Source organism: Nelumbo lutea, chromosome 1 (genome assembly GCF_056320005.1).
Source record: "Nelumbo lutea isolate HS-2025 chromosome 1, American lotus-T2T, whole genome shotgun sequence".
In the NCBI taxonomy this organism is placed as follows: domain Eukaryota; kingdom Viridiplantae; phylum Streptophyta; class Magnoliopsida; order Proteales; family Nelumbonaceae; genus Nelumbo; species Nelumbo lutea.
The window spans coordinates 50,970,547-50,995,136 of NC_142684.1; the positions used below are offsets into that span (position 1 = coordinate 50,970,547).

Here is a 24,590-nt window from a genome sequence, read left to right on the forward strand (position 1 = left end):
CGCCTTGCACTGACTAAGCCACCTTTGGTGGTTGAGATTAGACCTGTTCATGAGTCGGGTAGCCTGATGGCCTAGTTCGGCCCGCATTTGGGTTGGGCTTGGTCATATAATTAGGCTCGCAGGCTTGACTTCGAGCTTAACATAGTAAGCCCGACTATGTTTCGGGCCAGGCTCAGGATTTGTCAAAAAAGCCCGGCTCGAGCCTGGCCTGGTCCGACTTAGTATTATATATTTTATAAAATATATAAATAATATAATATTTATTAAAATATATATTTATAATTTAATATATATATATATATATATATTATTCTTTTCTTTATAATTTCAATCTCTCTCTCTATTCAGCTACTTCAACATTAATAATAATAATAGTATAGGTTAAATTTTGGGCCCGGGCCCAGACTCGGGCCTCAAACTTTTTATGAGGGCTGGGTTCGGGCCCAAATTATAGGCCCGATGGTCAGACCGGATTCAGGCTCGGGCCTTAAAAAAATTTATTAATACACAGTAAAAACACGGCCCATAAACAGTTATACTTGAGACATTCTTAATTACGGTAGTTGAAATTTGAAATGGCTAGCATGTTATCAAGTACATGTTCACTTTTCACATTTTCTGGCTTCCAAGGATAAGATTGGATAGGGACTCCGGATTCCAGGCTTCCAGCTGTCTAGCAAATTTAAGGCACCAGTGCATTCCCTTAACCACCAAAAATACATACACATAAGAGAGCAAAAGGACAAATCGAACAGTTGCAAGAAATTGGCCACCCATACTTCCTCATTTTGCCAACTCACATGGTCACTTTTCCACATGGCAGTGATGAACACTGAGTAATGAGTCGGGTGGACTCGTCCATATATTGTGTGTCAGTTCCAGCTCCCAAGCTACGTACCCTGCCATGATTTGATTACTGGACTACTTTTTCAATTGGGCCCGTAAAGAGGCATTCAATGTAAACCTAACTTGTTCATCAGACATTCATTTTGAAAGAACAGTACCACCTACCCAACTCTTGTCTTCCTATAAAAGAGAAGCTTTACTATATACCATGCACATTTATTCATCATCTGTCTCTCTCTGTCTACCATGGTTTCACCGGACGTTGTCGAAAGCCTCATCTCCGGCGTGAGATTGTCGTCGGTTGGACCGGCGGCAGTAACCCCACCTGACCTGATATATGAACCCAGTAACATGGACTTGGCCATGAAGCTTCACTACCTAAGAGGGGTTTATTTCTTCAGTAGCAGCTCGGTGGAGGGGTTCACCATCCCCAAGATCAAGGAGACCATGTTTCAGTGGCTGGAGCTTTACTACCACGCCTCAGGAAGGTTCAGGAGATCAGAGTCAGGGCGGCCATTCATCAAATGCAACGACTGCGGTGTCCGATTCATCGAGGCCAAGTGTAGCCAGACCCTTGATGAGTGGTTGGAAATCAAGGATTTCTCTACCCACTGCCGTTTTGTCTCCAATCAAGTCATCGGTCCTGAGTTAGCTTTCTCTCCATTGGTTCTATTGCAGGTACAGACTGCTCTCCACAGACTATATACACTAATTATTATAAGGAAAGTTTTCTATCTTCACACCCACCATGACACCATGCATTTCTAATTTACATTGTTTGAAGTTCATGAACCGGGTAAATAGTGATCAGTCATCATCTCATCATCAACTCTCCGAGTTTGTTAGACTGAGTTGCTAGTTTGCAATCTAGAACAAGTTTTCATGGAAAATGATGGTTCTGTCGAGGTAGTGTTTGGTTCAAATAAAATAAAGACCAATGCTAGCCATGCTTTAACAACCATATATTACCAGAAATTTGGTCAGGCTAAAATTAATTGGGCCCATTCCCATTTTAGGGTCCTTTGGTTCTACCACCTAAGGCCGTCCCGTCCTCTCTTGCTTAAATCCACTGAATTGAAATCTTTTAGCTTGTGTTTGGTTGTAGTGCAAATCATGACTGGGTGCAAAATTTGTACCTGCTTCAATTTTGATTTTATTTGTTTTGCATTCTTGCCTGATGCAAATTACTCTTTTGTTTTTTATTTTTTATTTTTGCACTTACTAACCCTTGCAAATTTTGCATGGCAAAAATTGATAAAAGATTTGCACCATTTTCATATCCTACCTCAATTCTTTCTTAGATCTGTAATGTAGGCCGTGCCAGCACAACAAACCCACTTTTTTCGGGCCAACCACATTGTAGTGGCCCATGCCCGCTTGACACAATTTTTTCAAGAGGGGATCCCAGCACAGCCTAAAGCCTAAAGGCCCTAAACCAGATTGCAGACCGATATGATTTTTTTTTAAGAAAACTTGAAAAAAATGAAAAATTAAAATAAATTAATAAGATAGACAACAAAATGAAAAAAAAAGTTAAAATTTTATTTTATATGAATTTTGATGTATATAATTGTTTATATATAAAATAATAAAATAAAATTGAAAAAATTACAGTAAAATTAGAATAAAATAATATAATAAAATTGAATATATATATATATATATATATATATATATATATATATATATATATATATATATATATATATATATATATATATGTGAGTCCTGCTATGTTGGGCCATGGGCCATGCTAGGCTGAGCTATTTTCTCATGTCATGTCATGCCAGCTATGGGCCTGGACCCCTAAGCCCAATAGGGTCTAAGGTTTCAAACGGTGCCTGGCATGGCCCGATTATTGGACTAGGTGGGCTGTGCTTTGGCACAACCGAGTCTTGTTGGATCATGTTGGTTGTGGGCAGTTTGGTCCAAGCTTGCGTTACCTATGACCATGGTTGCAAAATAATTGTCACCCAGTGAAATACAAACATGCCAGTGTTTACAGTAAATTCAATGCATCACATCATTTGATTTTTTATTTCAAACATTGGTGTGTTCATATTATAGCTCTCTTCTTTCTCATATAAAGTGGGCATTACATCATCTTGCATCTTACCTTGCTCCTACAAAATAACCCTCTTCCTGCCACCATAATATTGAATTTTCAGTCTAAAGCATTATCAATCTTATGATCATAATACTGAATTGGAACTTTTCATCTCATGCATTATTTCACAGGATCAAATATAATACCAGAAAGGCATGACGATATCTAAAAAATTTGTGACCTATCAACTGGTATTAAACATATTAATCAATCGGGTGAAATTTATCAAAATTCACAGATGGATTTTGATTGGTCAAAACTCTTCTGCTACCATATCTTATGGGCATCATAGATTTCCCTTTAAACACCTAAGGTCTCATCATCATCATCATCATCATCATCATCATCATCTATGCCTTATCACATGTATTGGGTCAACTACATGAATCCTATTTCACAATTCTATCCTATTCAATGCCATATCCATCGCCCCATTAAACTAGGATCTCTATGAGATTTCCATTTGGTTTGTAAGAATAGGGGGGGGGGGGTCTGAAAACTGTTTGGTTGGGCAGAATCAGAATCCCATTTCCATTTCTAATGGAATGACATTCCCCCCTTTGAGGGAATAACTATTTCCTCCCCCTCCATTGGAAATAAAATCCCATTCCAACTGATTTTAATTCCCATACTAATTCATGTAAGAACCAAACAGATTATGGAAATAGACCATTCGGATTCCAATTTTGAGGATTGCGGTTGTGATTCCAGATTCCAACTATACACCAAATAGACCCAAGTTAGTGTTGTTTTTCATTTTTAATAACTTCATATCTATACTACTATTAAAAGTGTGAATGAGGTCAAGATTCTGGATTTTTTTATTAAAATATCTTTATTTTTTAAGCTTTGTGTTATGAGGGCAAAAAATATAGTTAAAACTACTACTTTTATTAAGTTATTATATTCTTTGTCATTAAGTTCTATATTTAAGGTATTAACTCTCATTTCCTTTTATTAAATCTTAAATCTAAAGCACATTAAATAAATGAGCTTTATATACTTTTCTTGACTAAAACACCCCTATTTATGAATTTAGTCTCTCTTTAGTTGTGGGCAAAAAATGTAACTTAAAGTACTATTACTTTCCACTTCATTAAATTCCCTCTCATTAAGGTATTAACTCTCACTCTCTCTCATTAAAAACTTTATTTGAAGCATTTTTTTTCTCACCAATAAACTCTACAAATTAAATCTTTATCCAATATTTTTAATAATGTAAAACCTATGTTCATAACTAACATGAAAAATAGTTAAATAAACCACCCTTTTGTATGAGTGACAAGTAGTTCAACCATCCATGCCAAATGAGTCAACCAATACTCTCATAGTTAAATAATAAAAATTTAAAAATAAATATAAATATTAGAAAAATTATAAAAAAAATTGTGAAGAGTTTTAGGCACATCTCTAAGTAGTGCAATTAGGTATTATGATTTCTTAGTAGGAGTTTCAGCAATTTAATCAAGAAACTTGTCTACAACTATAGAATTCATTGGCAAATACATGAGTTCTAATTTAATTAAGATTACTCAAACAGAGTTGTAATTCAATTAAAATTCATTATCAAATGTGCTAACTCGATTAAAATTCCTTGGTTTCAAAACTTTCCTTTTGTTTAAAACTATAGATTTCTTACTGAATATTTCTAGAGCTTTAGAACCATTCCTAATCACCCAATGTACACAGCAATTTTAGAACTGACATATTTCAATTTTGTTCCCAGGCAGACCAGAAACAACTTGAAAAGTTAGAAAATTTTCCTTTCATTTGATTATATGAATCTTGGTCTTCACTATCTTGACAAGTGGCAGCTTAGGTGGACACCTCATTATTGTTATGATGATGGTGCCTTATTGTACACATCAATGAGAGGGGTAGGGGAGGTGGGCAACATATTGGCTTCCTTTTCAAAATAATCCAAAAGAAATAAATAATTTCCATACCTGGATTCCTTTTCCCTTTTCTAATATCTTTGTTGCTAAGGCCCCATAATATAGAGTAAACGATCATGTTCTTTCATATATATAAATGCTAGGAGCATGACTTATATTTGATGTCATCAAGGATGAAATAATTGCCACGTATAAGTGCTTTGTGTCAGACAATTACTTATATCTTAATAAATTTAGGGGACAAAGAAGGGTAAGAATTTTTAGGTCTAAAGTACAGTTGGGGTGGTGTTAATTTGGAATTGATGCCAATTTATGGGTGGGCATTGGTGTAGAATGAGGTTTTTTGACATTTTGAATGTTTATAGCTCTGCAGTGGAAATCAGAAATCTGCATTGGGCCTGTCCGTACTCTGTAAATTTAGGCGGTCTTCTGAGCTTCAACAAATTCTGAAGACTGATTTAGGGTAGGGTCTGGAATTGGACCCACTCCGATTCTAACTGCTTGGTTGAACAGAATTAGAATTCCATTTTCATTTTTGCTGAACTGGCATTTTCTCATTTGAGGGAATGGCCATTCCCTATCCATTGGGAATGAAATCCCATTCAGGCTTATTTCAATTTTATTTCTGAGTCCTATCTGAACCAAATAGAGTATGAGAGTTGATCATTCTAATTCTGATTCCAAGGGTTTTTCATTTCAATTCCGGTTCTGATTCCAAATGCAAACCAAGGCGGTGTTCTACAATGTGAATTGCTTTTCTTGTTGCTAATAGTTACATAAATAAATCAAAACCATCTGGTTTGATAGCAGATTGTTCATCAAAACAAAAACATTGAAAACGTGTTCATTGGTTGTGTGTATGTTTTTTTGTTTTCAAAACAAAAACACAAAAATATGTTCTTGAATTTCTAGTTTCAAAAACATGTTTCCATCTGTCTATTTAATATCATGTTCTATAAATCATATAATTTCTACACTACATAAGCTGTTTTTGTTAAAACCATTATTTTGATGGTTCCAAAACCATGACTTGATTTTTGAAACAAAACCAACTCGTTTTTCTCTTTGAAAACAAAATCAGAATTCAAGAAATTGATTTTTTCTGTTTTTCTGTTTAGTAATAGAAAGTCAAAAGAGATTGAAAGATGTATGCTCAAAAAAACCCCAAAAGAATGAATTGCCGAATTTTAGGAAGCTTCTAAACAAATCTTGAGTCCTGCCCAGTATATAGTCTTTAAATGCATTTTTAAAAGTTTGTTAAACCAAACCACTTACCAACCGGTCTTGATCTTGAAATACAAGACCCCAAAAGTTCAGTACATCTTTTCGTTATTTGGATTATCACAATATATTCCTAAAAAACCTTACCAAAGCACCTTAGGCCATGCTTGGTTTTTCTTAGGGCTTCATTTTTTTAATTGTTGCTCATTGTAGATGAATAACATTATTGCGTTTCGTTACAAAATTCTTGCCATCGGCCTCATTCATTTTAGAATGAAAAATCAGCCCATAGCACTTAAATTGAAGTAGCCTACAACATGAAAAATAATCATTTCCCATCTTATTCATTTTCATTCTTTAAAGAAACTCTATGCTAGCGGTTAGAACTTAGAAACCACCAATATAAAAATACTTTTATGAAAACACTTTTACGATTGCACTTTATGAAAGAACTTTTACGAGAGCACTTTAAAAAAGTAATAGTATGGAAAAAACTTTTACGAAAGCACTTTTATTAAAGTAATTTTATGAGAGCACTTTTATAGAAGTAATTTTATGAAAATTAAAAAAAGTAATAGTATGGAAATAACTTTTACGAAAGCCCTTTTATAAATGTACTTTTACATGAAAGCAATTTTATGAAAGCATTTTTATGAAAAGTACTTTTATAAAAGCACTTTTGTGAAATTTCTTTTACAAAAGCACTTTTATGAAAGTATCTTTATCAAAGTACTTTTATGAAACTATGATAGTGCGTTTATTCATTCACTTTGAATTGGATTGGACCCATTTCAGTCCATTTGCATTTTAATTGGACTGGATTGAATTGTAGTAGATGTTGTAGTTTTTTTATATATTTTCTGGATTTCTCATATTATTTTTGTGTTTGATTCAATTTGGATTGGATTGGACCCAATACGGTCTATTTCCATTTTATTTAGAGTAGATTGAACTTGGTTTGTATGGATTTGGTCCAGTCCATTTGTAAATGGACCAATATTGGATTGGACCAAATCTAGTCCAATTGACAGACCTACCAGTAATCATCTATGTTGATGATTTTGGAGACCTAGGCCGGTGGTTTATGATTACTAATACATTTTTTTTAAAGAATGAAAATGCACAACATAAGGCACTTGTCAGTTTAAAAAGAATTCATTTTTTAGGAGAAAAGTGTTTGGCTCATAGCAATATTTTTTCATTTTACCCATTCTTTTTCATTCTAGAATTTGATCTTGGATAAAAATGAAAAAAAATGAGAGTTAAACCAAACATGACCTTAATAAAGCAATGGCTTGCTGAATTAGGAATGACATGATTTGATCCAAATCATTGGATTTTGATTTTCTTTCATTAATTCATTGGTTCATTTTTTCTTTGTTGAGAAAACAAGGTTTTCCAAGGTAATAAGGGCATAAAAAAGTTTCTATCTAAAATAATACTACAACATTTCTTTTCTTCCACCACTTTCTTTTCTTTTTTTTTTTTTTTGACACTGCCACCACTTTATGGCACAAACAAATTTATTCCCCCACCCCACACACACCAAATGTAGCAACCTTGTCAATGAATGCACCTGGGCTTTACAACCAGAATATATGTCCTTTGTTTGGGTCAGCTTGGATCCTATTATAATTACAAACCTAAAAATACAAACCCAAAATCTGTGTATAGTGACTTGTAGGCCTTTCTAATGTAATGGGCTTTATTGGTATCCAATTCAGTGACCCAATTAGGATTACAATCATGGTAGAGTTGAAGGGATGAGAGATCCACCATATGGATGGCCGAACCCTACATGAAGGTTGGATGAAATTTCAAAAGTCTCTCTCACATGTGGTAATCATATTTCCTATTTTAGAAAACTGCATTTTCAATGACCAATCTTGAACTTAAACTAGATCATATCTAAAATCAAAAAGGGAGTGGAGGGATATACCTGATACGAAATAGTAATAACCTCCAATGAAGGTTTTCACGCCCAAGGAAATATCCAAAGACCGTTTTCACCAAAAATGATACGGTGCAGGATGAAACTGAATCAACAGGACGACTCTTTAGCAAAAATCAAATTCTTCAGCAAGAATCTGATGGAGGGCTAGTGAGCACGACTTTAGATTATTTGTTCTGCCAAAAGGTAATATCAAGAACCCTTCTTGATCACTCCCACAGGTGGAGATCGAACTGGTATGACGGCAAGAGCAGGAAAGGAGACAGTGCAGTCAAACTATGTTGCCTCTCTCTGGAATTCAGTAGTCAGTCAAATGATCTCTGATGTGTGTACTGAGAGTTCGCCCTACTCTCCTATTTATAGCCTTAAAAAGAGGTTCTCCTAATCCCATTAGGAGTTTCCTAATCCAAATCTTGTATTTGGATCTAGACTCTCTTTAAGAAATAAGAATAATCCCTTACTGATTGGAATATCAAAAATAGCACAATCTGACACCTAGTGTAGTATCATAATCGAGTGTAGGGGTCAGGTGTAATATTCCAATTTTGTTCATCTATCTCCAAGGTCCAGGGCAATATTAAAATTCTGGTATGGTTTAGGGTTTCAAAAAAGCCCACACTACATGTACCTTAGGTCTCACCCTGACAGTTGAGACAAGCTACCCCAACCAACTTGGCAGTACATCAGAGTCAACCTTGGTAGGATAAATTTTCCAAGATCTATCAAATGGCTGTGAAGATTCTGAAGTAACACGAGTCTCATATGTGTCTAGTTTAAGGGTATTACATAGAAACACACCATAATAACATGAATCAAATATGTACTTTATTCATTTACATTAAATGTCATAATGTACATCATTCTGATTGAAGCTAAGGGCATACACTGTCTAACAGCTCTCACTTGCACTTAGGTCCAATCTGGTATAAGCCGGAGTCCCATGCTTTTCACATGTTTCTCACACTTTCTGTGTTAGTGGCTTATTCAATGGGTTTGTTACATTTTCCGTTGATGCTACTTTCTGAATTACGATATCCCCTCTTCCAACTATCTCCCATAGTACATGGTATTTCCTCTCGATGTGCTTCGACTTCGAGTGGGTTTGTGGCTCCTTAGCCTAAGCGATAGCTCTAGTGTTGTCACACAACAATGAAATGGGTGATGTACTGGATGGAACTACTCCCAATTCGTGAATGAACTTTTTTATCCATAGGACTTTTTTGTCAGTTTCACTTGCTGCAATGTATTCGGCTTTAGTTGTAGAATCTGCCGTGGACCATTGTTTGCTGTTTTTCCAGCAAACTAACACACGATTTTATCGCGAAGATATAACCAGATGTAGATTTTTTATCATCTAGATCTGACTGAAAGTCGGCATCAGTATACCCCTAGAATTGTAGTGAACTACCATCAAATACTAGGCAAAACTATTTTGTCATTCGAAAATACTTTAGTATGTGTTTCACAACGATCCAATGCTCATGTCCTGAGTTTGACTAAATCTGCTTACCACACTCACTACCTGAGAGATGTCATGACGAGTGCACAGCATGGCATACATGATGCTCCTACAACTGAGGCATAGGGAACACCCTTCATGCCCTCAATCTCTTCGGGAGTCTTGGGAGACATACCCTTGGAGAGAGTGACTCCATGCCTGAAAGGAATATTTCATTTTTTAGAGTTCTCTATGCTGTATCTTTTGACTATTTTGTCAGTGTAAGCAGATTGAGATAATCCTATTATCCTCTTCAATCTATCTCTATAGAGTCGAAGACCTAGTATGTATGAGGCTTCTCCAAGATCTTTCATGGAGAATTGCTGTGAAAGGCATACTTTCACTGTAGTCAACATTCCTGCATCATTCCCAATGAGTAGAATGCCATCTAAATACAGAATCAGGAACATAACCTTATCCCAACTGGATTTCTTGTAAACACATGACTCATTCGGGTTTTGTTCAAAGTCAAACTGTTTGATGGTAGAGTCAAACCGGATGTTCCAACTCCTAGAAGTTGCTTAAGTCTATATATTGATCGATTTAGTTTACATACCATGTGTTCCTGACCCGTAGCTATGAAACCTTGCAGTTGTTGCATATAGATATCTTCACTAAGATCTCCATTTAGGAACACAGTTTTAACATCCATTTGCCAAATCTCATAATCATGGTATGCTGCTACAGATAACAGGATCCTAATAGATTTAAGCATGGCCACTGGTGAAAAGGTTTCCTCATAATCGATTCATTCTTTCTAAGTGTATCCTTTCGCCACAAGACGAGCCTTGTAGGTCTCAACCTTACCATTTGGCCCTCTTCCTCTTATAGATCCATTTGCAACAAATTGCTTTTACCCCAATGGGCGGATCCACTAGAGTTCAGACTCCATTGGTCTCCATTGAGTCCATCTCAGCTCTCATGGCATCTACCCACTTCAAGAAATCTATGTCCAACATAGCTTCCATATAAGTCACGGGATCGTAATCACTGTTCGTGGCTTCCACTAAGTAACTTTCTTGTTCATAACTGAAACGGACTAGAGGCCTGGAAACCTAGATAGATCTCCTAGGTAGGTTGTTAGCTGGAGCTTGTGGGACATCTTCCACTACTCCTAAGCTCTCTTCATCAAGAACACCTTGACGATGATTGTTCAGGATGTAATCATCTTCCAAGAAATGAGCATTTTGACTATAGAACACATTCTGTTCTCTTGGGTCATAGAATAAGTAACACAGAGCCTTTGGGATAGCCTATGAATAGGTAACGAATGGTTTTTGATTCTAATTTATCCACACTTGTTCTTTTAACATGTGTCGGACAGCCCCAAATCTTCAAATGTCTTATACTTAGTTTCTTACTGGTCCAAAGCTTATAGGGAGTCTTCAGAACTTATTTGGTTGGAACCCGGTTCAGCACATATATTGCAGTCTCTAATGCGTAACCCCAAAATGATATGGGTAATTCCGAGTGTATGAGAAGTGATCGGACCATATCCAATAAAGTCTAGTTCTTCCTCTCTGACACCGTTTAGTTGTGGTGTAGTAAGATGAGCTAATTGTGATACTATCCCATTGACATTTAAATAGTCCCTGAATTCGTCAGAGAGATACTCGCTACCTTGATCTGATCGAAGGGTCTTAATTTCTCTCTCTAACTATTTCTCGAGCTTTTGTCTAAATTCTGTGAACTTTTCAAAAGATTCAGACTTATGTCTCATTAGGTACACGTAACCATACTGTGAGTAATCATTGATAAATGTTATGAAGTAAACGTGCTGGTTACGTGTCATAACATTTATGGTACCACATACATCAGTATGTATAAGATCAAGTGTACATGTCGATCTTTAAGGCTTACTGTTAAATGGTCGTTTCATCAGTATGTATAACATATGATCTATGTTAATATGGCCAAGTTAGTAATGCCACAGGCACGTGGGATTGACTGTATCACATGTTCTTTTCTTTGGGATATCATCCGATGTAGTTTCAGTTATGTTTGTTTTCAGAGAATGATGGAGAACATAGAGACCATTCTCAAGTTCTTTGTATACGAGGAATTTGTTACTTTTTTTAATAATAATCATATTACTAAAGAGAACAAAATATCCATCCGCACAGTTTTGAAACAAAAATCAAATTTCTTCTCGAATTCAGTACATAAAGACAATCTTTTAATGTAATTAATCATTCTCTAGAATATAATTCTACAGTCCCTATGGCTGTAGCTGCAACAGTTGCAGAAGACCCCAAGTAAAGAATCACCTCTTCGTCACTCAAGTCTTTTTGCTTGTCCTGAACCCTTGCGGTAAGTTACATGCATGAGTTGAAGCCCTAGAGTCAATACACCAGGAAGCAGAAGTAACCAACATATTGGTTTCTATGACAAATTATTCGAAATTACCTTATTTCTTAGTCTCCTGGTACTAATGACATTTCATCTTCCAATGGCCGACCTGCTTGCAGAAGTGACAAGCATCTGATGCTTTATTCTTTCTCAGCCTTCTTCTTTGCCTTCCTCTTCTTTTTGCCCGATTTGCCACATCAACAAGCATGGCAATAGGCTCATCCTTATTTATCAGTTCTTTGGCCCTCTACAGCATGTTGCTGAGTTCCTGGATGTTAACATTTAGCTTATTCATGTTATACTTCATGATGAACTGATTGAAGGAAGGGGCAAAGAATTTAGGATGACATCAACCTTAGTGACGCGATCAAGTCCAAATCCAAGAGCCTCTCAAGTTCATTGATGTATCCCATCATATTAAAACAATGGTCATGAACTTGCTAATTCTTGGACATTTGCGCATTCATGAACTGTTTCAAGAACTTCTAACAAGTAGAACGATTTCGCTCCTCATACATTGCTCTCAGACTATCCAAGATATCATTGGACAATTCGATCTGATCGAACTGTCGCTGTATCGGATTATCCAATGATGCTAAGATGTAGCACCGGGCAAGAGAATTTTTCTCTTCCTATTCTTGATAGTCCCTCCTGTGGGCCTTAGAAGCCCTATCACCTGAACGTTTCGGGGCAGGGTTTTTAGCTACCTTGTCCATTTTCTCGAACGTCAGGACTAGTATAAGGTTACGATACTAGTCAACGTAGTTTGGGCCCTTAAGTTTGTTGTTGTCCAACAATTTAGTGAATTGTCCGTCTGCCATTTCTGATAAAGGGCAAAGCAAATATTAGTCCACAACCTTATTTGATTCATGTTATCTACATAGATATGACTTTTAACCTATGTTCTATTTCCATTTATTCATCTCTGAGATTTCCCCTTATCTTAGTGACAGAGACTGCGAATTATGTATCTGAAAATGTGGAAATCACATAGGGTGCATGGAGCCAACTATTTTAGCTGCATAACCCCATTATCTTTCTGTGAAGGATTATATCCACTCATCTTATGAGCTTTCCCTTTGGCCTCTGTCAGGTAATGTTCATTGCCATTTTAAGTTAAACCTTTCTGTCTAGTGAGTGCTCATCCATCATATTCATGAACGCCAAGGTACCGTGAGAGAGTCTTCCATTTTAGGATCGGCCCCTCCCATGTCGGCCTATGACGCCCCTATCATCTTATGAAATAATCCAATAGATCCGACAACAAATTGATAGCCCAATTTTATAGTGCGTTTCCTCATTAATGAATGACCCATCTTCATGTTAATGATGGAAGGCCTTTAGAGAGTTCATCATATGAATTTCTCTATCATATGCACTCATATTTCAGTGGAGGGAATATAATATTACACCCTAGTTTAATTTAGGTCAAACCAAAGTGGCTCCCACTGACTTTCATAAAGGTAGGTTTTGATGGGCCCTAAATGGCTAGGGTTCTGCACGGTTTCTCTTGGGGAGGAAACTGGTGCGGGGCCCACCACAAAAGGAGATCATCCAATGATCTTAAGGGCACCATGGCAATGATGTGCATTCAGCCATGGTATGCGCAAGAGCCACTATCGTATCAGCATGGGCCAAGTACTTATGGCCCATGAACGTTGCACATCATACATTCATACATCACATGTAGAAAAAAACATAATTGATCCAATCAATTAAATAACTGTAAAACCCATGATTAAAGCCCATAATAGTTCATAATATTACTAATTAATATTATCTAGGTATATGGGCTGAATTGCAAAGAGCAGTTTGGCCCATACAACTTTTATGCTGAAATGGACTAAAACAATTTTAACATATTAAAACTGGGTTTTACAGGTGTGGGCTGAATTGCATCTTGTAATTAACCATTAACTCCTGGACCCATGAGTGAAAAATTAGGGTTGAGAACAACCCCCATCGAACCATAGATGCAGTCCAACCAGTTTGGTCCAATCTGGTTCGAATGAGTCTAGGGTTTGATTTTTAATTTAAGAACATGATCTGAAATTAAATTACTGATACAAGACATTCAAGAATCAGTAGGAGGGTTGTTCGTAGAACTGCTACCCTGTGAAACAGAACTTAGACCGTAGCATGCAGTTTTCAAAACTGCAAATCCCAGATGGCCGAACCCTAATCTGTGAAATTCTCCTCCTTGTGCTTTCTGCTTCAACTTTGAATAGAATAAAATAGAAAACCTAATTTCTGTTAATATTACATCAAAATTGAATTTCTATACATTCCATCTAAAAATTAAAAATAATAAATTACAGACCAAGAATGAAAAAGAACAGCAAATGCACAAATTTCTTGCGCCATTCAAGATTTCGATCTCTACCGTACGAACAACCCAAAAATCAAGAAAAAGATGCAAAACAATTCTAAACATAATTCAGATTTATAAATATTTAATTTCATATCAATCACCCAAAATCTGGGAACAAATTTCCCAGAAAATGCTAATCTACGCAAGTTGGGTAGAACGCCTTCTGGTCATTTACGCAGATCCAGATCTGGTTAATTTTGGTTCAAGATTTGAACCTGACTCTGTTACCATTGAAGGGATGGGAGATCTATCATATGGATGGCCGAACCTTGCAGGATGGTTGGGCGAAATTTCAAAAATTTCTCTCTCCCATGTGAGAATCACATTCCCTATTTTAGAAAACTGCATTTTCAAGGATCAATCTTGAACCTAAACCGGATCAAATCTGAAACCAAAAAGGAAGTGGAGGGATATACCTGATACGAAGTAGTAATAACATCCATTGAAGGTGTTCACGCCCAAGGAAAGATCCAAAGACTGATTCCATTGAAGATGACATAGTGTAGGATGAAGCAAAATCAGTAGGACGACTCTTCAACAAGAACGAATTCTTCAACATGAATCTGATAGAGGGCTAGTGAGCACGACTTGATATTACCTTTATGCCAAAAGGTAATATCAAGAACCCTTCTTAATCAGTCCAACAGGTGGAGATCGAACTAGTATGGCGGCAAGAGCAGGAGAGAAGGAGACAGTGCAGTCAAACTATGTTGCCTCTCTATGGAATTCAGCAGTCAGTCAGATGATCTCTGATGTGTGTACTGAGGGTTCACCCTACACTCCTATTTATAGCCTTAAAGATAGTTTCTTCTAATCCAAATCTTGTATTTGGATCTGGACTCTCTTTAAGAGATAAGGATTATCCTTATCTTATTTACAGATAAAGATCAGCCCTCATAATCTAATAGAAGTTTCTTGATCCAAACCTCTATTTGGATCTAAACTCTTTGAGTGGATAGGGACAATTTCTTATCCTATCTGCTGATCTAAATTCCAGAACCGCCATCTTTTAATTATTCTCATTAAGCCAGTTCGAATTGGGCTTTAGGCCCATTAAGTCCATCTGCTCACTTACCCTCCAAACTGCTGCTCAATTGGATATCCTTGTATGGCATGGGATCCAAACATTGATCTACACATCAGCCACATTGATTCAGCCCAGCCTCTGTTATAAAGTCTGGCCGAATTCACTGTAGGATACAGTGAACCCCTGAGTCCATCACCATTTCGAATTGGGCTTCAAGCCCATTAAGTCCATCTGCTCACTTACCCTCCAAACTACTGCTCAATTGGATATCCTTGTATGGCATGAGACCCAAACATTGATCTACACATCAGCCACATGGGTTCAGCCCAGCATCTGTTATAAAGCCTGGCCGAATTCACTATAGGATACAGTGAACCTCTGAGTCCATCACCATGGGCTCTTAATGGGCCCAACATTTACACTAAATGGTCCCTGGGTCAAGCCACCTTATAAAAACCTAAGGACTATGGGCAGATGCAAAATTAGCCCATCATGTATTACCTTTTAGTGGTCTTACACTTAACCTCTCAGTTCATAATGATCAAACACTGCCCGACAAGAGAGGACCTCTCCCTCGCCTGCAAGGTACAATGATGCACTCTCTACTCACATGGATCCCGGGAATTAAGACCTTTTGCAAACATTTTGAAATATATATATATATATATATATATATATATATATATATATTTTGCAAAACAAATTTCAACGGTTGAAATCAACTGCCAACAGTTTAGGTTTCCACCAGAGAGTGCATCCCTGATCATTCACTTTGTCCGACAAAGGGGCTGATCTTGTCATTATGATCAGCCACTCAGATGAATTCTCGGACTGTCCTAACATACTTAGGTTTTGACCCCCTCTAAGGATCTCACTAATTGGCATATCAAAGACAGCCCAATTTGACACCTAGTGTAGTATCATAATCGAGTGTAGGGGTTAGGTGTAACATTCCAGTTTTACTCATCTATCTCTAAGGACCATGGAAATACTGGAATTCTAGTCCGGTTCAGGGTTTCAGGAAACTCACACTACATGTACCTCGGGTCTCACCCTAGCAACTGAGACAAATCACCCCAATCAACTTGGCGGCACATCAGTGTCAGCCTTGGCTTGATAAATCTCCCCAGATCTATCCAACTACTATGAAGATTCTAAATTGACACGAGTGTCATATGTGTACAGTTTAAGAGTATTACACAAAACACACCATAATAACATGAATCAAATATATACTTTATTCATTTACATTAAATGTCATAATTTACATCATTCTTATTGGAATGTCTGTAGACTTCACTCAATTTTCTAAATTTCTATCTACTTGCTTTTTGCTTGTACACAGATTACATGGTTCAAATGTGGAGGAATGGCAGTTGGGGTCAGTTGGGCCCATGTCCTCGGGGATGCATTCTCAGCTTCAAATTTCATCAATATGTGGGGCCAAGTCCTGGCGGGTAACAAGCCCGAGCTTCCACCCTATGTATCCAGATTAGAAAAATCCGAAAAGCCACCATCACTTGCCCAAGAGCCACTTTCAGTGAAACGGGTCGACCCGGTCGGAGACAATTGGGTAGTTCCTGGAAACTGCAAAATGGAGATGCTATCTTTCCGCCTAGCTGCCACACAGTTAGATGGTTTACAGTCAAGGGTGTCGGGTCAAAAGCAGAAGAATGACCAAGCTCCACTGTTTGAATGCATCTGTGCTGTAATCTGGCAATCTCTAGCTAAGATTAGAGAAGGACCCGAACCCAGAATTGTGACCATTTGCAGAAAGGAGCCTCATAATAGAGGGCGCCAGACTCTGAGCAATAACCAGATGATAAGCGTGGCCAAGGCTGATTTCTCTGTTGTGGAAGCCAAGCATAAGGACTTGGTGGAATTGATTGCAAAACCATCTGTCAATGAGAACACCCAGATTGAAGAATTGGTGAAGAAAGATCAAGGGCTGATGGATTTTGTGTTCTATGGCGCCAACCTGACGTTTGTGGATCTGGGCGGGAGTGATCTTTACGGGTTGGAGTTGAATAAAACAAAACCCGTTTTTGTGAATTATACTGTGGATGGAGTGGGAGATGAAGGGGTCATTTTTGTGCTTCCAGAGGCGAAAGTTGCCAGAGAAGATGGTCGCGGAGGCCGGACTGTGACGTTGATTCTGCCGGAGAATCAGCTCATGAAGCTGAAGGATGAGCTCAAAAGAGAATGGTCCATTGCATGATAAAGATGGAAGAATTGCTTGTATTAGGAACTAGACTTTCAGATCCTTGTTTGCTTATGTATGTCTGCTGCTTATATATGTTGATCTTTTAGGCATACTTTGCTAAATGGTCCACTGCTTTCGAAGCTTAACATTTTAAAATGAAGTGCCCAACATGATGTCTTAATGTGTTATTGATGGGGTTTGATAAAATTTAAAACTAAACTCTAGTATCTGAAAAGCAGAATAAAAAAAAAATATTTATACAACTCTGATGTTTGAAAATAATAAATATATATGATTCTGCACCTTGTAGTCTCTAATATAAAAAATAAACGGAGATATTTTAGTCATTATGAGTCATTTGAAACACGTTTGAATACAATTCGTGCTTGTGTCATTTCTTACCAAATCAAACCTGTTATCATTTTTCAGAAATATAATTTGAACATAAACACAAACAAAATGTAAACTCTAAACTATCTGACCTTGTTTCAGTATTCTACCTTTCGATAGATAATGTGGATTATTGTGTTTTACCCAAACAGAGAACGGATATATGGTGGGGTTATGGGGCTGCATTTATTCCTTTAAAGCCTAAGCCTGGTTGCTTTATTAGGTAATTCCATTTGCATTAGTGCAAAAGTATGGGAGTGCAAATGATGGAGTATAAGTTCAAATAAATTTTTGTTTCAACTTTTACCTCAATTTATTTGATTGCAGTGCAGTGCAGATAAAGTAAAATAAAACCCATAGCAGATATGAAGCATCAAAAGTTTCATTCTTCGTATTTGTACAGCCATACATTTGTACTAGCACAAATGAAATTGCAATACAAACAAGAAATTGGGTTGGCCTCGACCTCATGCAGTCCAGCCCTTTCCTGGACCTAGGCCTATTTCAAAGCCTGAAATGTAAGCCCAACTGTGTACAAAGTCGGTTTAACCAAGGTGCATGAAATTGTCATTCAATTTGTTACACTTCCATATATGTTTCAGCTTTCAATCAAGGTTCAAATATGGATAATATATATCCAACCATATTGTATGATTTGCATCAATTTTTAGGGTCACTGAAATGCTAAATACAAAGATTGAAAGGAAAGTAAAGGTAGAGAAAATCTTTACAAACCTTGTATAAGTTTCCCTATCCCTACTTTTTCCTTCAAATTAAACCAAACACAGCCTAAGAGGTTTCTATTCTTGAATAATTGAAACTAAAAAAATAAGAGAAAGAATCATCAACAGGAGGAGAACTTGTTAAAGAGACAAAGAAACCAACAACTAAACATTGGAAGGACGACCAAACAGAAAACCAAGAGCAACAAGACTACACTACATCAAACTTGAAAGCTCAGACTATATATATTAAAGAGCTTAGAAAAAAAAAACCAGATTTGAAAACTAGTTTCCAACCACAACTGAGAAGAAAAGCCCAACTTGATATGAACAAGCAAGGAATACTGCAACTAAAGCTGAAAAATGAAAACAATATCCTGTGACAATCAGAAGAGCGAACCTATTATTCATTAACTCATTCCTCCTTAAGAGACTACAACGATTATTTGGATCGATCCCTTTGTGAACTGACAATAGCCAAACATTTTAAGGTGTGGACTGGATAGGGTAGATGACTTGTCTAGAAGATATGTGGCATGCACAATAGCAAGCGTTCAAGAAGCATTCTATTACTGGGTGATGGAGGGTGATTTGACCCGACCTCCTAAAAAGGCGACACGTAGACGTGACTCAGCATAAGCAATAATTCAGCATGACAGCCTGGCAACAACTGAGTAGCGAGCTCGTTAAGATCCTCGCAGGACAGCTCGCCACGGAATGAGCTCGCCATAGCACAAAATCATGGACCCCGGTATGTAGAAAGGGAATACTCTAAGTCAAGTCTATCCCAGCTCGTGAGTTGAGTGAATCAACTCGCTCCAATAATTAGGCAAGAAGACTGCCCCAAAGGCAACCTCAAGCCGAATCACCTCGGGACACATCCAGGAGCTCGCTGCAAGGCAGCTTGCTACAAAGCAGCTCGTCGTTAAGCGACGTGGCATTCTCAGGAAGCTTCTTATCTGACGAGACCGTACCCGTCAGACTGCATCACGTCTCCTAACTGACGGCACAGTCCCTGCCAACCTAGTAGACTGCATCCACGTCTCTCGGCAGGTGGTGGCGTGTCTGTCCTTTCCGGGTCGTGTCTCTCATCCGATTGGGCAGTACTCTGCAACAATTACCTGCACAACCCTGGCAAATAACGGCTGCGACAAAAGGCCAGTGGTGGTTATGCCCGATTTGACAAGAACATCTGCATTTAAAGGCCCCAGGGTCGAAGGAGCGAAGGTATCTTGAATTAATCTCGAATTTTACTGATCTAGTGCTATTTGCACTCTTAGCTCTCTTTGCATCCCTTACAACTCTCCCAAGTATTCTAACTTAAGCATTGGAGTATTCCCACCGGGTGAGTTCCCTGGGAATCCTTCACCTTCCTCTTCTCAGGTACCGTCCATCGCCAGCTAGGAACCAACCATCCGCCAGTTAGGAGTGCTCAGATTGCATTGCATCATTTGGCGTTGTTTGTGGGAACGCTTCAAAAAGCCTTCCTCTAGTCTCTGCAATTCTCTCAAAAACTCAACATTCATGGCTTCCTGTAATGCTGGACGTGGTGCCGACTAGAACGCTGCTGAGGAACAACCTCAGCTCCCCACTGTCTGCATTGGACAGTTCACCGTCCCCCTCTCCGTGGATGGAGTTCCCAGCTTGAACGTGCCTCACACAATGGCACCTGTGAACGCTCCACTCCCTTCCACGGTTAGAGCAACCTTTACTGTGAAGGGATAGGAAATCCATCACATGGACGCCCAAGATTGCGGAATGAAGGGGCGAATTTCAAAAATTTTTCTTTCCCTTCAACTGGGAATCAAATTCCCTATTTAGAAAATCATATTTTCAAGGATCATTCTTGAACCATAAACTGAACCAGATCTGAACCAAAAGGAGGAGAGAGAGATAATACCTGATACAGAGAAATAATATCTCTCAACGGAGGTGTTCACGCCCAAGGTAGAAACCAAAATCTGCTCCCACTGAAGATGGCACAATGCAAGGTGGAGCAGAATCAGCAGTGTCCTTCCTAAGAACTTGATTCTTCCCAAGAATCACCTGGACGACTAGTGAATACAACTCCTACCAATCTTTTCTCCAAAAGATTGGAATCAAGATCCAATCTAGATTTCTCCCAAGCAATGGAGATCGAATTGCTATAGGCGGCGGCTGCAGGAAGGAGGCGGCTAGAAAGAATTTGCAGGGTGCAGAATTCTCTCCTCTGTGATCTCAGCTCTGAAGACAAGACTTGAGTCTGTTGGATGTTGTTGGATGTCTAAAGGCTGCCGCCTCCTCTTCCTTTTATAGACTTAAAAGGATCAATTCCTAATCCCATTAGGAGTTGCTAACCCAAATCATATCTGGATTAGAAGTCCCTTTAAGATAAGGGATAATCCTTATCTTATCCGCAGATTAGATCAACCAGTTCCTAATCTAATTAGGAAGTTTCCAAATCTAAATCTCATTTAGATCTTGGACTCTCTGAGTGGATAGGGTGTGGGCCCAATCCTATCAGCTGATCTTATCTCAGAATTCGCCCCCTTAAAGACTAATCAAATTAGCCCAGTTCGAAATGGGCTTAAGGCCCATTTAGGGTTATGTATTCATTAAACCTTCCAAACTGCTGCCCAGTTGGGCTTCCTTGTATGGCGTGGGACCCAAACATTGATCTACACATCAGCCACATGGTTTCAGCCCAGCCTTTGTTACAAGGCCTGACCGAATACACTGTTATGGACAGTGCACCCCATGAAACCCATCAGATGGGCTCTATGGGCCCAACACTTACCCTATGTGGTCCTTGGGCCAAGCCACCTTGTAACACCCAGGGACTGTGGGCAGATGCAAGATTAGCCCATCAGGTATTGTCCTCAATGGCCTTACACTTAACCTCTCAGCCCATAATGATCATACACTACCCGACAAGAGAGGACCTCTCCCTCGGCTGCAAGGAACAATGTTGCAATCTCTCAAGTATGGATCCCGGGAATTAAAACCTTTCAAACATTTTGAAACCATAATATATATATACTTTTATATCTCATATAAAATATATTTTGCAAAACAAATCTCAACGATTGAAATCGGCTGCCGACAGTCTTGGTTTCCATCAGTGAGAGTGCATCCCCGATCATTACCTTTGTCCGACAAAGGGGCTGATCCTGTCACTATGATCACCCACTCAGATGAATTCTCAGACTGTCCCAACATACCCAGGTTTTGACCCCCGCTAAGGATCTCACTAATTGGTACATCAAAGATAGTCCAATCCGACACCTAGTGCAGTATCATAATCGAGTCTAGGGGTCGGTGTAACTTTCTAGTTTTGCCCATCAATCTCCAAGGTCCAGGGCAATACTAGAAATCTGGTCCAGTTCAAAGATTCAATTAATCCCACACTGTGTGTGCCTAGGGTCTCACCCCGGTAGCTGAAACAAGCCACCCCAACCGACTTGGTGGCACCACAGTGTCAGCCTTGTCAGGATAGGTCTCCCCAGACCGACCCACTGGCTGTGAACATTCTAAACTAACATGAGTCTCATTAAGTGTCCAGTTTAAGGGTATTACAAAGAAACATACCAAGGGAACATGAATCAAATATGCACTTTTATTCATTTACAATAAACTCATAAAGTAGATCATTTTGATTGAAGGTAAGGGCATACAAAACTGTCTAACATACTGAACCTTCCGTTGTTCCCCCAGTGAGCAACCAAAACCAGCTTGAAGACCTGGTGTAGTGCATGCGAGCAATGAAAGCTCAAATGCAATAGTTCCAGCAGTTTCAGCTCTACCAGCAGCAAGTGCTGCATCAAGTTTCTCAGTACCAGTACCAACAGTAGTTCCCTTCACTGCCTTAGGTCCAGTAGCCGCTTCCCTTGGCATCCGAGTTTGAAGCAAGCCAAGCCTTCCTGTCGGAGCGAACGTCCTCGCCGGGGAGAGGCCTCTCAAACCCAGAATCCTTCCAAAAGCCAAGCCTTGTCCCATGGCAAGAAGGAGAGACCAATCACCCTCGCATCGCTGCCTGTAGGCAGGTCGGGGGCCTCCCAGACGGTCAGGCCCGCATCGCCTCAGCACTCTCAGTTGAGCTCCCGTTCGCAGAAAACCAGTTCGAGGTCCTAGCTATAGAATACAAGCAGGGCCCTTCAATTCACAACTATCATCAGTAGTCTGAGCCCATCGAGCTCGGTAATACTAAAGCCAACAGCACCAACGCCGAGCCAATGAAGTAGTAGTGGAAGCACCGACGAGCTTGCTGAACTGCTACCCGTGTCCTGCTCGAGCTCAAGGGTAAGGAGGAGGTAAGCTCAAATGAAGTCAAAGCTACAACCTCTCCTTTTAGTTCCTTCCCCTTTGTCGTCAGAACTTCTTGCGGCTCTATGCCAAAGGACTTCAAGCTCCCCCCTGGATAAGCACGATGGGTCATTCGATCCAAATGACCACGTGGATGCCTTCTAGTCCCAGATGCACCTGGCAAGGGCTAGTGAATCCTATATGTGCGTTGCTTTCTCCATCACCTTAAAAGCGGTGGCCCACACATGGTACCGAAACCTTGCACCCGGATCGATAAGAAGATGGGCGTAGTTCGTGCAAGCCTTCACCTCCTACTTTGTCACTAGCAAGAGGTGCCCAAGAACTCAAGAAAGCCTCCTTGGCATAGTCCAGAAGGAAGGGGAGTTCATTTGGAGTTATATCAAGCGGTTCAATGACGCTTGTTTGCAAATACCCGATCTGGACCCCATAATTCGTCTCGCCGTGGCCAAGCGAGGCATTACTCATGAAGAATTCAAGTGACATGTGGTTGTTAATCAGCCCAAAACTGTGACCGAGTTCCTCAAGCTCACGGATCATTTTATAGGGATAGAGGAGGAAATCAACCAGAAGAACGCAAGTGTGCCCGAGAAGAGAAAAAGGGAAGGCGAGTCCTCAATTCAAGGGAACGGTAAGAAGAAAAAAGACCCAACTTGGGAGGCAAGGCCGAGTTAGCCTTTTCGAGCTCCAGCAATCGAAAGAACAGAGTACATGCCCCTGAATGTGAAGTGGGCCGAGATCCTTATGGCAATCAAGGACGCCCCATATGTGAAGTGGCCACCTCGGTTGAAGGCTGATCCTAGTGTAAGGAATAAAAATTGGTAATGTAGTTTCCATAAAGACCACGGTCATAGCACCAAAAATTGTAAAAACCTCCGTTATGAGATAGAGGAGCTCGTCTGTCGCGGATATTTGAAAAATTTTGTATAAAATAATAATAATAATAGTAAAGTAGGTCGGCAGGGGGAGCAGAATAGAGATGCTCCCAAATCCAGTAGGCAGGCAGAGCAACCGCAGAGACAACCCCCGAAAGAGAGACCAGTTTGGGGGACCATCCACGTAATCGTTAGAGGTTCGATTGTTGCGGGCTGTACCACAGCTGCAGCTCGGACATCATCTCGCAAGGCCGCCAAGGAAGAACAGAACCCACCGAAGTGGCCAAGGACGGAAGATCCGATCTTCTTCATGGAGGACGACGCGCTCGGGGTCCACTACCCCATGATGACGCGGTCGTCATAAAGATAAAGATTAATGATTTCGAAGTCAGGCGTGTCCTCGTCGACTTCGACAACTCGGTAGATATCCTCTTCAAAATAGCATTCGACCATCTCCAGCTCCAAGAAAGTGACATGAAAACCACGAACACTTCCTTGGTAGGCTTCAGCGGAGAGGAAGTCAAGCCAAGGATTACAGTACCTATGGAAGTTGGCACCTGACCTTGCACTGTGAGGCTCAACCACGACTTCTTAGTGGTCGCAACCCCCTCCCCATACAATGCCATAGTAGGTCAGCCGATCACCCATGCCCTATGTGTAGTGGTCTCCACTTACTATTTGGCAATGAAGTTCCCCACAGACTTCGGAATTGGGATAGCACGAGGTGACCAGCTTGAGTCTCGCAAGTGCTACGTTGCCGCCCTCAAAGGTAAAGCCAAGGTGGCCGACGGCCTTGAGTTGGAGCAACCTATGGAGCAGTGCGAGGAGCAAGCTGC

The 24,590-nt window shown here is 39.4% G+C and overlaps 1 protein-coding gene across 1 annotated transcript; it reads left to right on the forward strand.

Moving 5' to 3' along the window:
- Nucleotides 1–951: 951 nt before the first annotated feature.
- On the forward strand, nucleotides 952–17,656 carry LOC148874617 (protein ECERIFERUM 26-like). The gene is made up of 2 exons (XM_088964288.1): nucleotides 952–1,524; nucleotides 16,611–17,656. The coding sequence occupies exons 1-2, from the start codon at nucleotides 1,093–1,095 to the stop codon at nucleotides 17,481–17,483; spliced, it is 1,305 nt and encodes a 434-aa protein (XP_088820414.1). The 5' UTR covers nucleotides 952–1,092; the 3' UTR covers nucleotides 17,484–17,656.
- Nucleotides 17,657–24,590: the final 6,934 nt, after the last annotated feature.

Excerpts from the sequence above, each read along its gene's own strand:
- LOC148874617 (XM_088964288.1), top strand. The coding sequence starts at position 1,093 with ATGGTTTCACCGGACGTTGTCGAAAGCCTCATCTCCGGCGTGAGATTG. Across the intron at positions 1,525-16,610 it reads CTCCATTGGTTCTATTGCAG|ATTACATGGTTCAAATGTGG; the intron begins GTACAGACTGCT and ends GCTTGTACACAG.